The sequence below is a fragment of the Sminthopsis crassicaudata genome, chromosome 4, assembly GCF_048593235.1.
Source record: "Sminthopsis crassicaudata isolate SCR6 chromosome 4, ASM4859323v1, whole genome shotgun sequence".
NCBI classification, from domain to species: Eukaryota; Metazoa; Chordata; class Mammalia; order Dasyuromorphia; family Dasyuridae; genus Sminthopsis; species Sminthopsis crassicaudata.
Window position 1 is genome coordinate 304,744,619 of NC_133620.1, and position 14,892 is coordinate 304,759,510.

The following is a 14,892-nucleotide window of genomic DNA, read 5'->3' on the forward strand; positions in this document are numbered from 1 at the left end:
TGATTGGTTGTTGTTCTTTATTCTCAAAAAGGATCAAAATGGCATCACTATGTTAGAGTTGAGTTTCATTGTGTGTGACTATGGCTGATCTGAGCAATAGGACTCAGGAATTCTTTGCCATAGGGTGAACACAAATTGTCTTTATCAACATTTGGGGTTGCTTTTTCAACTTTGTTTATCTTCTGTTTCTTCTGAGCCAATTTAATTCTGCTTTGCTCATAGAGCACAGCACTTTGTCTGATGAGGACATGCCATGCTGGACAGTCCTGTGCTAGTGTCCCTCATGTCATGCAATCAGTTTTAAAGTTCTTAAGAGTTCTTGAGAGTGTCCTTGTATTTCTTTTTGCAATCACATTGTGAGTTCTTGCCTTGTGTAAGTTTTCCATAAAATAATCTTTTTGGCAAGCATATATTTGGCATTCAAACAATGTGGCCAGCCCATTGGAGTTGTACTCTCTGCAGTAGAGTTGAAATGCTTGGAAGTTTGATTTGTCTGTTATTTTGTCCTGCCAGGTGATTTTCAGAATTTTTCTAAGACAGTTTTTCATTTGAAAGCAATTTAGTTTCCTGACATGGAATGCAGATATTTGTGCACTCAATGCAGGCTTCAAAGCTGTGATATTACTACTAATTTTGGTATAACAATTAACACCAAGAAAGCACAGGTCCTCCATCAACCAGCACCATGTCATCCATATGTGGAACCATCATTTATAGTAAATGGTGAAGGAATTAGGTAGATATTTAATGGTAGGAGTAATCCAGAATTGGAGTTTGGTAAGATATGAGTAGCAATAGAACAAAAAGAAAACAAAATAGAACAAAAGTATAGGACAAGACATGTTGAACTATATAACTATAGTAAAATTATGATGAAATGAATACTGAGGAGTAGAAGCACTTGTAGGTCAAGCTGAGGACCACTATGATTAGGAGGACAAATTTAGGAAAGTCTTTTCTCTGTCCTCATTCTCTTTTATTTCTCTGATGCATTTGACTCTGTTGACCACTCTATCCTCTTATATATTATCTCCTCTCTTTGCTTTCATAGTACTACTTCTTGGCTCTTCTAACTTGTTTTTTCTTACGTTTGCTCTTTGCTTACTTTACTCTTACCTTGTCTCTTTTGCTGACTCATCATCCTGCACTGTACTATAGGGGTTCCCTAAGCCCTCTTCTGTTTTCTTTCTGTAAAATTTTTGAGTGATTTCATCCAGGCCATCCTCTTACAGGCTTAATTAACACTATAAAGACAACTCGAAGATTTATTTATTCAATCCCAGGCTTTCCTTTGAGGTTCAGTCCCACATTAACAATTTCCTGTTGAACATCTTAAATTAGGTGTCCTGCAGATATCTCAAAATCAACTCATTCATAGCAAAGTTTATTACCTTTTCCTCTCAAACATCTCTCTCTCTCAGACTTTCCTATTTCTATTAGTGGCATTGTTCTTCTAGATCTTTCAGACTTAAAACCATAGCATTTTCTTTGACTCCTCATGTTTCCTCACCTAGCACAGACAATCTATTATTGAATCTTACATTTTAAACCTTGAAAACATCTGTCCTATTTCTTTCTTTCTTCCTATTTAAACATCCACCACTTCAGTTTAGGCCCTTAACACCTTTCAGTTAGACTTTTGGAATGGCAATAATTGGTCTCCCTGCCTCAGGGCTCTCTTTTGTAGTCTATTCTACACATAACTGTCTAAGGGATTATTTTTAAAATCTCTCAGATTCTTCTTTCATAGCTTTATATCACTTCCTTACTCAATAAATGCCAATACATAACATAAATTTGGTGACCATATTTTCTAAAATTAAAATTAATACTTGAGGTCTAAGGAGGGAACAAGTCTGATGAAAAACCTCATTAAAAGCAGTTACAGAATGTTTAGAAGATAATTGACTTTAAGTGAAAGATTTAGAAGGGAAGTTGGAAATTTTTCTTAGCTGATTTCTCTGATTAAAGACTGATTTGTAAGATATATAGGAAATTTATATAATTTAAAAGAACAGGAGTCATTTTTCAGAAGGAGTTTTTCAGAAATCCAAGTTCTCAACAAGTATATTGAAAAAATCATCTAAATATACTAATAAAAGAAATGCAGATTTAAAGAACTTGGAGGTTCCTTATCACTTCCAGGATAAAATATAAATTCTCTGATAGGATTCTTACAAAGGTGCTAACTTGGTTGTCTAATTTAGCATGGTATTTAACAGTTCTCTAGTTCAGAGTTCACACCTTTCACACCTTTAAAAGAGCATATAAAAGGACAAGCCCACTGGAAGCTCTAGGATATTCAGAGTCAAGATTCATTCCCACTTCCACATTTGTGCTGGCTGGAGATATTCAGACAAGAGCTCTTGGGAACCCAGGAGAGAGGAAGGCCTCCAGAAAACTAGCTGAGCCCCAAGTGAAGTAGATAAGATTTTGGAAGAGACAATAAAGGATTTGGACTTTAACTCCTGGCTGCATCTGAAGTGATTATTGAAACTGAACTGAAGCCAAGGCTGCCTTCTGAAGCTCCCCAAGAGATCTGCTCACAGAGACGATTATAATTTAGAGAAGAGAACATTACAATTCTCCATCTGGACTTTAAATTTGTTTCCATTTTAACTTTTATGGCTCCATAATAGACTGTGTAGATGGACCAACCCTACTTACTTGCAATTCCTGGAACAAAGTTCTTTATCTCCTATTGATGAGGTTAGTGGCAGGTTTGGAGTTCAGGGAACCAAATGAAGAAGTTTGAGGTTATGTCCCCCTAAGATTCAGCATAGGGCAGGGAGTTGTGGGAACCCCATTTTGGCGGTTCAGAGGTCGTTCAAAAAGAATTTACGAACCCAAAAAGCAAGATGGGCAAAAAAAAGTTTATTATTGGCATTGGGAAGTCAGCCTTTGCTATGCATGAACAGAAAGACTGAATTCCTTAGTGGCAAGGTCCTGATAGAGAAGTAAAGTTTCTTGCAGAGAAATCCCAACATAATATAAAGTCTTGTTAGGGAAATAGGTGAGAAAGAGATAAAGAGGGGGTAACACTGAAAGAGAATATCATTTCATCAGGCAGAAGGTTGCTGCTATGCTAAGAGGAGAGAGAGGCATATTAGGTTCTCTGCAAGGACTGAGCCTCAAGTTGGCTCTTTTTCTAATAGAAGTCTAGACTAGCAGCTCTTGATGAGGGGTGGGGGCTGTTTGAGCTGGTATCAGAATAGAAAATCTTGGAATTGAATGAGTGTCTCTGGATTAATTTCCAATTCAATGGGATTGGAATCTCCAGCTCCTACTAAGTAGGAGTGGTACTCATCCTGCCTCACTTAGATAACAATGCTGTGGTGGGTCTTTCAGGGAAGAGCTTAGCATTCCCCTCCAAAGTCAGAGAGAGACAAAGAGAGTTTCGGGGTTCCCCTCTTCACTATGCCTTTGTACTAGTTTTTCCCTATTCTTGGAATTGTCTGTCTTTTTAAATTTGCCTCTTTGTTTCCCTGGCTTCTTTCTATTTGCAGTTTAGTTGACAATGCTTTCATCTACTCTATATATGTCTGGTATATCTATCTATCTATCTATCTATCTATCTATCTATAGCTATAGCTATATAGATAGATAGATAGATATAGATATATAGATATAGATATGTATAATATACATATTATACATATCTATATATGTATATATACATATCTATATATCAAAATATCTACATATATACATATCTATATCTATATCTATACATATATAGATATAGATATGTATATATATACATATATAGATATAGATATGTATATATACACATATAGATATAGATATGTATATATATCTATATATATGTAGATATTTTGAAAGTTTTATTGATGTGTTTTGGTTTTATGTTACAAACATTTCCAGATTAACTCTCACTTTGTGAGTTGTCTCTTGTGACAAAAATTATTAATATGGCAATCTTATTCTAACACCTCTCACAATTAAAAAAACCCAAAAAACCACAAATCCATTTTCTTTTCCTCCCAATGACACCCCATTAGGGGGAAAATACCCAAAACTATTGGAACAAATATGTATTGTCAATTAGAAAAAATTCCCTCAGTAGTTCTATATAAACATATATAGCTCTATATGTCTCATTTATCATCTGGAATTATGAATGATCATTGTATTAATCATAGTTTTCACAACTTTTAAGTTTTGAAAAAAATTAGTGTTATGAGGGAGGATTCTGGGAAGATGGAGTAGGTTGGTAAATTTCAAATTCTCCCAATTTCCCACACAAATAAATTTGTGCCTCAGGACAAACACAGATTGGTGAAAATCAAGCCTTGGGGCAGAACAGAGATTCTCCTAATACAAATTGAGAAGATTTGAAGAAAGCCCTAAAATAGAGATTAACCTGAAGTGCAAACATCTATGGAGCTCAGAAACACCAAGTGGGGAGTCCTGGCACTAGCTGGGTGTGGCTGTAGCCTCAGCTGGATCCACAGAGACTTTCACCTCCTGGGCTGTTCATGAAGTCCAAGTCTGAATCTGAGAGGACTGAGTGAACCTCTGCTTATTGGGAATGCCAGGCCCACCTGTGCTTCTAAGACTTGGCCTTGAGTGAGAAGCAGAGTATGTGAATGCAGAAGCAGCAGAGTAAGGGATCCTGCTGGTTGTGGGAACTTTCAGGAGAGTGGAGCTCTTAGTTTGAGGTTCCTGGTCAGAAAGGAGAACTGAAGGGAAGCCATCACCCTGCCCCACTATTAGAAGTCCTTATATTAATACCTCATATTTAAAAAAAAATAATGAACCAGGAAAGAAGAAAGAACCTTACCATTGAAATATATTATGGGAACAGGGAAGATCAGAGTTCATTCTCAGAGGACACTTTAGTTAATTTTAAAAAAAAAAGCTCCTTTCCCAAAGAGTAATGTAAAATAGCTCCCTGCCCAAAGAGAAATCATAGAACTCAAAAAAGAATTTAAAAATCAAATGAGAGACATTGAGGAAAAACAAAAAACATAAAAATAAAAATCATCCTAGAAAAACATTATGAAAAAAAGTTCACCAACTATAAAAAGAAATACAGTCTCAAAAATGAAAATAATTCTTCAAGAGGGGCAGTAGGTGGAACAGTGTATAGAGCACCAACCCTGAAGTCAGTAGGACCTGAGTTCAAATCTAGCCTCAGACACTTAACATTTCCTAGCTGTGTGACTCTGAGTAAGTCACTTAACCCCAATTGCCTCAGGGGGGGAAAAAAAAAGAAAAGAAAAGAAAAAGTAATTCTTTGAAAATTAGAGTTGGGCAAGAGGAAGCCAATAAAGCTATGAAACACCAAGAAATAACAAAAAAAAATTATAAGGAATGAGAAAATAGGCCAGAATAGGAAACTTGTTTTTTTTTTCTGAAGAGCGATTTGGAACTATGCCCAAAGGGCTATCAAATTGTGCATGCCTGTTGATCCAGCAGTATCTCTACTAGGCCTATATCCCAAAGAGATCACAAAAAAGGAAAAGGATCTACATGTGCAAAATTGTTTGTAGCAGTTCTTTTCCCCTTTTTATTTATTTTTTATTAATTTTATAATTATAAAATTTTTTTTGACAGTACATATGCATGAGTAATTTTTTTTTTTTATATAACATTATCCCCTGCATTCATTTTTCCAAATTTTCCCCTCCCTCCCTCCCTCTACTTCCTCCCCTAGATGACAGGCAATCCCATACATATTACATGTTTTACAGTATAACCTATATACAATATATGTGTGTAAATCCAATTTTCTTGTTGCACGTTAAGAATTGGATTCCGAAGGTATAAGTAACCTGGTTAGAAAGACAGTAGTGCTAACAGTTTACATTCAATTCCCAGTGTTCCTTCTCTGGGTGTAGTTGTTTCTGTCCATCATTGATCAACTGGAAGTGAGTTGGATCTTCTTTATGTTGAAGATAATTCCATCAGAATATATCTTCATATAGTATTGTTGTTGAAGTGTATAGTGATCTTCTGGTTCTGCTCATTTCACCCAGCGTCAGTTCATGTAAGTCTCTCCAAACCTCTCTGTATTCATCCTGCTGTCTACCCCCTTTTAAAAAACAAACTAAGTAACATTATTTTATTACCAAGATCAAGGATATGTAGATTTTATAGTCCTTTGGATATTTTTTCAATTTTTTTTAAGGATGACATTTTCTAATTTTATTTATTTAACATTTTTCCCAGTTACATTCAAAACATTTTTTTTTCATTTGTTTTTTTAAGATTGAATTCTAGGTTGTTTCCCTTATCCTCAGCCACATTTAAGAAACCACATGTGAAGTTAGTTATGTAAAACCTTTCCATAAAAGTCAAGTTGAAAAAGAAAACATTTCTCACCCTAATGAAAATAAAAACCCTCAAGAAAAATTAAGTTAAAAATAGAGAGATGCAAAGAGAAATAGAGAATTCTTTGTTCAGTATTCAGACAACTTCTTCCCCTAATATGCCCTCTCTTTTGCCACCCACCCAACCTGCCCATATCCCATTCCTCTCCTATTTTTTTGCAGGGCCTGATAGATTTCTATACCCCTATTGAATATGTATGTTATTTGAGCCAAGAATATGAAACACCGTATAAGAAAAACCACAAATCTGGAGAACAAATCAAGAAGAGAAAATGTAAGAATAATTGGACTGCTAGAGAGTTGCAACCAAAAAGAGAACCCTGATACAGGAATGCAGGAAACAATTAAAAAAAAAAAATAGTCCTGAAAAGATAGAACATGAGGGGAACGTAGAAATAGAAAAAATCCACCAATCACTATCTCAAAGAGATCCTTTGTAGAAAACACACAGGAATGTTACTGCCAAATTAAAAAAAAAAAAAAAAAAAAAAAAAAACCCAGATCAAAGAGAAAATTTTGGAAGAAATAAGAAAAAACAAAACAAAACAATTCACTATCTTAGAGCTAAAATTAGAATTTTACAAGACTTATCAGCATCCACAATAAAAGACTGCAGCTCCTGGAATCATATTTATCAGCAATCAAAAGAACTATGCCTGTGGCCAAAAATATTATATCCAAAAAAAATTATCTATAATTTTGAATGAGAAAAAAATGAATATTCAATAAACTAATAGATTTTCAGGACTTTCTATCAACTAAACCCAAACTTAAAATTTCACATAAAAGAGCCAATATCAAAGAGCAATTTTAAGGAACTTAACATGAACAAATTGTTTTAACATGGACAAATTGTTTATATTTTTTTTTAACTTGGGAAACATATTCTCTATATATGCTTGAGATTAACATCAACAATAGGGTAGCTCAGAAGAAAGATTGGTAGAGTGAAGGTAAGGATGAGATGCAGAGGAAGAATAGACACAGAGGTATTAGATGGGGAGTAGGGCTTGTAGTTTTGAAAATCTACTCATATTGGGAATGGGTTCAATTGGCAACACTACATGTATATTATGAAGGGTATAGAACTCTCCAGAATCTATAAAGAAATAAGGCAGAAGGGATGAGTGGATGGGGAAGCAAAGGATGAAGGAAGATGACAAGGGAGGGATCTTTAAATTGGGGGAAATTAAGTAATAGCAAGTTATGGAGCAGAATTGAATTAAAGAGTCAGTTGGGATAGCAAAGATGTGTGTGTGTATATGTATACAGAAATATATCTTTTCTTAGTTGTAACTTGCTTGGAGGTGGGGGTGGGGTATGAAAGGGGGGGAAATATAAAGTAAATAAGGTGTGCAGCAGAGAACCAAAGAACAATTTACAAGAAAGTAAAAAAAATGGACATTTATGAATATTATTTCTTGATCTGATAATTTGTTGGTACATATTTTGAATCATTCCTGATGTTTTGCTGGGCATATAATAATGCTCTCTTTTGTCTTGTATTTTTTCTCTTTTTCTTTTTTTCTTACTATTTTAAAAAAAATTTAAAAAAAGAAAAGTAATATTATTGTTACCATATAAATTGCTTTCCCTAGATTCTGTGAATTTCATTTTTCATCACTTTATAAAGCCTTCAAAGTTATTCATTTTTATTCTTTTGATATTCTTGTAGTTCTTATTTTACTTTGACAGTTCCCATGTCTTCCCATATCATTTTGAAATCTATTGCCTCATTTCTAATAGCACAATAATATTCTTATCATAATCATATACCAAAAGTTACTCAGCCATTCTTCAAATTATGTTTAATTTTTAGTTTTTTACTACTAAAAAAAGAGCTGCTACAAATATTTTTATATGTAAAGGACAACTTTTTTGCTTTTGCTTTTTTTTGAGCAACTTTTTGTGTATAATTTCAAATTACTTTTCAGAATGTTTATATCCAGTCATCAGATGTCATCATACTAACAATGTATCAAATGCTTATTTTCCTGTAGCCACTTTTAATACTTATTTTCCTTTTTTGTCATCTTTGTCATTCTGTAGGTATGAGATGGAACCTCAGAATTGCTTTAATGTGCACTTCTTTAAATTAGTAGTGATTTAGAACCTAATTTTTACATGGCTACATATATATACTGTCTAAATTTTTATTCATATTGTTAGACCATTTTTCTCGCACACGCATGCCTGTGCTCATACACACAAACAGAAACTGATTGCAACAAATTTTTTTTAACAATTAATTTTTTGTTTTTTGATCATAGCTTTATTATGCAGTAGATACTTGACACATTTCTCTTTTATTAAACTAAATATGAGCAGGTAGGGCAGTTAGGTGGCATAGTGGATAGAGCACCAGCCCTGAAGTCAGGAGGACCTGAGTTCAAATCTAGCCTCAGACATTTAATACTTCCTAGCTGTGTGACCCTAGGCAAGTCACTTAATTCCAATTGCCTCAGGAAAAAAAAAAAAAAAAAGAACAAATACTATTCTGAGCAGGGATTATTTTTTGTCTTTTTTTTACATTTTCAGCACTTCAAGATCTGGCACATAGAAGTTGCTTAATACTTTTTAACTCATGAATCAACAAGCACCCTAATGCATCATTTGTGGAGTTATGAATTGGTTTCACCATTCTAGAAAGCAATTCAGAGCTATACTCTAAAAGTCATGAAATTGTGCATATCTTTTGTTCTAGTACTAATCCCTGATGGACATACACCCCTATGAATTAAAAATAAAGGGAAGGGACCCATGTATATAAAAATATTAGTTGTTTCCAACTCTTTGTAATACCATTTAGAATTTTCTTGGCAAATATAGATTTTTATTTGACTAAAGGAGGTCATTCTGTGCCTAATTTCTTGCCTAAACTTAATCATTGGCTGGGCATTGCCTCAGACAAACTGAAACCTGGAAAAGACTTTTGCTTTAAAAGACCAAGGCCATTGTTTCCAGTGCCATCTCCAGTCATCCTGCTATATATCTTGACACTGGACCCAGATGGCTGTGGAGGAGAAAAATGAGAGTAGTGACTTTACACTGCTCTCTCTCTCTCTAAAATCTAGTACACTTGCATGCCATGGCATCACCTCCCTGATGTCATTATCTTTTAGAACAAAGGACAAACAACCACTATAGTGATTTGCTATTTCCTTCTTTAGCTTCACTTCACAGAGGAGGAAATTAAGGCAAACAGAGTTGTGATTTGTTCAGGGTTACACAGCTGATAAGTGCCCAAAGCCAGGTTGGAAGGCAGGTCTTCCTGATGTTAGGCTTAATGCTCTATATATTGCTCCACATAGTTGTATCAGTACTTTTTGTTAAAGTGTTATGAACAACATATATTTATTGGAGGATAGAAAAATTATAGAATATTAATGTAATGGAATAATTTTAATGGAAGAAATGACAAAAGAGAATATATCACAGAAACCTGAGAAGACTTGTGTGAACTTATGAAGAATAAAATGAGCTAAAGCAAGAAAACTAGATAGAGAATAAGTACACTAATGTTAAGAAAGGCAATTTTTACATACTTAAGAGCATTCATCAATGCTATGGGTCTATCATAAAATTAGGAAATTAGGAAGCATATTTCTTTGAGAGGTGATGGTTTGTAGATGTCCAGTGAGACATGCATTTAGAGACATTGACAATATGTGAATTTGTTTTACTTTTACTTTACTTTATTTGTTACAAGGGATTGTTTTAATTTTGGAGATGTGTTTATCAGACCAGACCAATGACTTTTCATTCAGAAAAGAAAGAAAACAGTATTAGTAAAAGTTTTTTTTTTTTTTTTTTTTTTTGGTTAAGGCAGAAGAAAGTCAAAGGAAATTTAGAAGCCAACCTAGCCACGAAGAAAAGTTTTCTTGTTACTGAGTTAAATTTAACATGCACTTTTCATATATAGTATTTTTCTTAATTTTATAATAAAAACAAACATTGAATAAGAAAAAAGTTAAACAAAAACCCACACTGTACCCTGTTTCTAGTTTCAGATTTGGCATTTGCTAATGGTTATGAGTTTGGGCAAGCCCAAGTTTCCTCATCTGTATATAATGGGGACATTCATTCTCTTTTCTGAGACATCAGAGTGTTGTGAGATTCAGATGACATAATGTTTTTGAACTTACTTTGTGAGCTATTAAGTACAGAGATGAATGTTGGTGATGTTGTTATCTGACATTTGTCACTTTTTAATATTCCTTATTTTTTTTCCTTTTTGCTCTCAAATGGACATAGAGTTCTTCAATCTTCTGTTATTAAGAAGGGGGTGGCATTGATGTTACCTTACTTTTTATGGGAATTGATTAGTTGTAGATGGTATACTTTCCTTTCACTGGCTATTGTTGCATTGTTGGGCAGGAATCAGAGGTGGGGCTCGGGTGAAATTAAAAAGGGTGTCACCTGCTTGTTGTGCTCAGGAGGGGCCTGAGACTATACAGTAACAGAATAAGGGTGCTCAGTTGCTGGTATACCCAATATGTATATCTTTGACTGTTGGGAAACATTATTTAAGCTTGAAAAGATTGATTTATCATGATACCTGATAAAAGTTTTTCTATGTGATGTATTTAGACTGTTATATTGGATCTTTATTAATTTTTTCTTTTGTTAAGAGGTTTTTAGCAACTGGTTCCTTGGAAAAGTCTTAATTGGTTGTTCCCATTCTAATCTTGGGGTTGGCTAAAATGAGAATTGGACATATTTAGAAATGTAGGCTTTAGAGAAAATCTATTATAGTTGATATGCCATGTGTATTACTATGTATTATTACCATCACTCAGAAAACTGAAGCTTTGTAAATGATAGTTTAGATTGCCTGAGTGTGAGTATCACTCATTCCTATTGGTGTTCTTGCTCTAAGTCACACAAAAGGATTTTGTATAATAGGATCACATTTCTTTTTTGCGATCTCTCTACCTATGCATTATAATCCATATTGAATTTCTGCTGTTTCCTAGTAACATATGAGTTCATATCATGCTTCACAAAACTTGTGATTAACTTCCTTTCTTCTAATCCCCTAATTTTAAGTAAGATATAGCTTTATCACCTATATTTGTGTCTTTTCCTTATATGAAATTTATGTGTTTCATTTTAAGAAAATTAGTCTTGGAAAATCCCCAAATGACTACATTGCATATATCTGTACAATTCAGTTAATCTAGAAAAGGTCATTTCTAATATAACCTTAGCTTTATTTAGCAAACTAAATTATATCAGAAGAATGTAGGTAAAGCTGATTGATTGTTCTGCTCATAGTGATAGTGAAAACTTTATTATTAACCGAATAGCTATGTGATTGAAATATATAGCATAGCTAGAGTATTAGACCTTGAATAAAGAAGTTTCAAATCCTGTGTCAGACACTTCCTATGTAGCCTTGAGTTAGTTATACAACTAACTTCAATTTCCTTGTCTTTTCAATTGAGGGAAGTGTTCTTAGTAACTTGTAAGATCTCTTCCACATCTACATCTATGATTCTATGAGATATCTGATATATGTCTAAATCTATATAATCCTATCTAAATTTAGTAATTTAAGTAACATCTCATAGAATAAATAAATGAAAAAAAATTGCTTATATTTACTGTGTACTAAGTACAGTGCTAAGTATGGGGTTACAAATATAAAAGTGAATCTCCTTTTAAGGAGATTATATATTCTATTGAGGGTGACAAAACAGAAATAGTGGCCAAGGAAAGAAGTCATGATTTGGGAAGTTACTGAGTAACCATAGGATAAGTAAAACAATGGGAAATCCATAAACATACTCTTTCCAGAAGCTTTTTTCATGTTAATTTTATTCCAGTTATGACTGGAAGTGAAAGGTGGAAAGGACAGAAAGTAGCTAAGGTTAAGGTGAGAATGCTTAATCTCAGGGAGTACAGAATCAAGTTTATTAGCTCCTTACAAGTATGTGATCTCGTGATCTGGTTTGGTTGCTAGAACAGCAGGAATAGGCAAGGCAGAAAGTGGCTGGGATGAAGATGAGGATGTAAGGTCCCAGAAAGTATATCAATTTTGAAAATCAGAGTGTACATATAAATTGGAGTTAGTTCCAGGGATTCAAATTGCTTTATAATAATATCATGAAATGAGAGTTGAATTTTGAGCTGCCCTGAGTATCATTAGAGATCTCAGCTTCACTTTGCAGCACATTCCTTCAGTGGATTTGGTATTGATTGAATTATAATCTATATCATATATAGATTGTATTTTACATCTGTCTAGCTATCTCTAAACTTCTGCTTTGACCTGATCACATATGATATCAGAACATGCTGAAATTGAAATCTGAATAATGTAAAAATGTTAACATGTGCAAATGTATGATTTTTCTTTTAGTGTGAATATTGCTGGCTTTAATGAATATACTCAATCAATGATAGACCATCTTATTAACATGAAGATAAACCATTGGGATGGGTAAGTATCTCTCTGAATACATTTGTATGTTCTCATCCTTAAAAGAAATCTTATTGTTGTTTTTTCTTTTCAAATATAATGATTAAATTTTATTTAAGTGTTTTAAATAAGGTTTTTCTTTTTTAATTTAAAAAATTTTTAAAGCATTTTATTTACCTAATATATGCACATTGATCCTTGCATAGCCTTGTGTTTCAGATTTCCGCTCCTTCCCCCCCCCCCTCGTGTTTGCATGTTTTTTTCACCATAAGTACCTTACAGTTTTATTTTCCAAAACATATATATTTTCTGTGGATACCTAGAATTTTAGTTTTGATCTTTCATGAAGCAGTAAAGACTTCTTATGTAAGGTGTTTGTGTGTTTGTGTGTTTTTGTGTGTATGTGTGTGTATATATCTGTATATCTATCTTTGGCAAGTCCTTAATATAGTGTCTCCAAAGTCATAAATATATAAATGGATTTCTATAGACATAATGGTAGAAAGTTAGATTCAATTTAATTTCAAAGTAACTTTAAGTGTACTTACCTGGCTTCCATTTGACAGTATATATATATATGTGTGTGTGTGTGTGTGTGTGTGTGTGTGTGTGTGTGTGTGTGTGTGTGTGTGTGTATATATATATATATATATACACACATACATAATATCACCACTCTGACTCAGAACCATGATGACAGCTATTGTTCCCTCAAGTTGTCTCATAACAAGATAAGCAGGTTTTAACAGTAATTTTTATAATTATAGTAGCAGCCACAAGCTATCTTAACATTTCATTGGTAGTTAAAACTAATACTTCAAAAGAAACCCTCGGTATATAATCTAGAATATAAACAGATCATTAGTGTTGTGAGACATTAAAACTGAGTATAAGAAGATTGAATTAATTTCCTGTAGAAAGTTTTGTCACTGCTATATTTCTAAATTGGAACTAAAGAGAAGTGTACCATTAAGCCCATAAGCTACTTCATCACATTGCTTGGCTGTTCTCTTTCCCAGATAACAGGCAGGTGTCACTGCCCTTCCTTGTAGAAAGTTCTTTTCAATGTCAGGAGTAGTTGTGTCCTACCTTTTGAGATGATCAGTTCTTTTCAAATAATCATTAAGCTATACTGAATGGTATAATAGGGTAGTGTAAGTAAGTAAAGAGTGGAATGTACATTGGGACATGAAATGTAGGTTTTTCTGTTATGAAGCTGAAAACTCTTGTATCAGGATTAAATCTATGTTATATATTATTTCATTTTTCCTCTGTCCTGTCTTCCTGGAAAATACTTCCTAGGTTTTCTTCTTTGTTTTTCTTACATTTCAGAGGTTGTATATATTTCTCAGTTGAAACTAAAACATCTATTCATCTGAGGATTTTAAATCTATAGGATTGGGCCTGGAAGAATTTAAATTATTTGAGTGAAACTAGATAATAGGATGAATCACAGAATTAGACAATTTTAAAATTGTAAGGGACCTCAACAGCCATCTGAGTCAACCCATAAACAGAAAATATTTTAATATATTCAAATGATCATCCTGCCATTGCTTACTTGTCTTCAAGAAAGGAAATCCAGTAGTCCATTCATTCCTCTTTTGAACATTTCTGATTATTGGGAAGTTTTTCTTGATAGCAAGCCTTGAATTGCTTATTGTTTTTTTATTCTGCCTCTAGATTCAAACAAAACAAGGATTAATACCATCTTACATGATAGCCTTTCAATTACTTGAAGACAATTGCCATGACTCCCCTAACTAGTTTTCTTTAGAGTAAACATGCTCAGTCTATTCATCCAATTTTTATATGCCTTAATGGATTCAAGGTCCTTCATAATACTAATTGCCTTCCTCTGGATACTTTCCAACCTAATCAATGTCTTTCTTAAACTGTGGCCATTCGAATTGAATAAAATATTCCAGATAATGTCTGATGAGGACCGAATAAAATGGTATTAATATCCACTTAAGTCAGCTTATCTACTAAAACTCAGATCCTTTTCAGAACAATTGCTTTCTAGCTATGCTTCCTGCACCTTTTATTTGTAAAACTTGATTTTTGTACCTAAGTGCAAAATTATTTAAATTTATTTCTATTGAATTTCAT

General features: G+C 33.5%; 1 protein-coding gene across 4 annotated transcripts in view; it reads left to right on the forward strand.

The window, feature by feature from the left end:
- TBCD (tubulin folding cofactor D) overlaps window positions 1-14,892 on the forward strand; it is a 436,500-nt gene that overhangs the window by 235,265 nt on the left and 186,343 nt on the right. For all 4 annotated transcript variants that reach the window (XM_074264992.1, XM_074264995.1, XM_074264993.1 and 1 more), the window contains exon 19: window positions 12,721-12,801. In XM_074264992.1, the coding sequence (XP_074121093.1) occupies window positions 12,721-12,801 (81 nt within the window). The remainder of the gene's footprint in view (window positions 1-12,720; window positions 12,802-14,892) is intronic.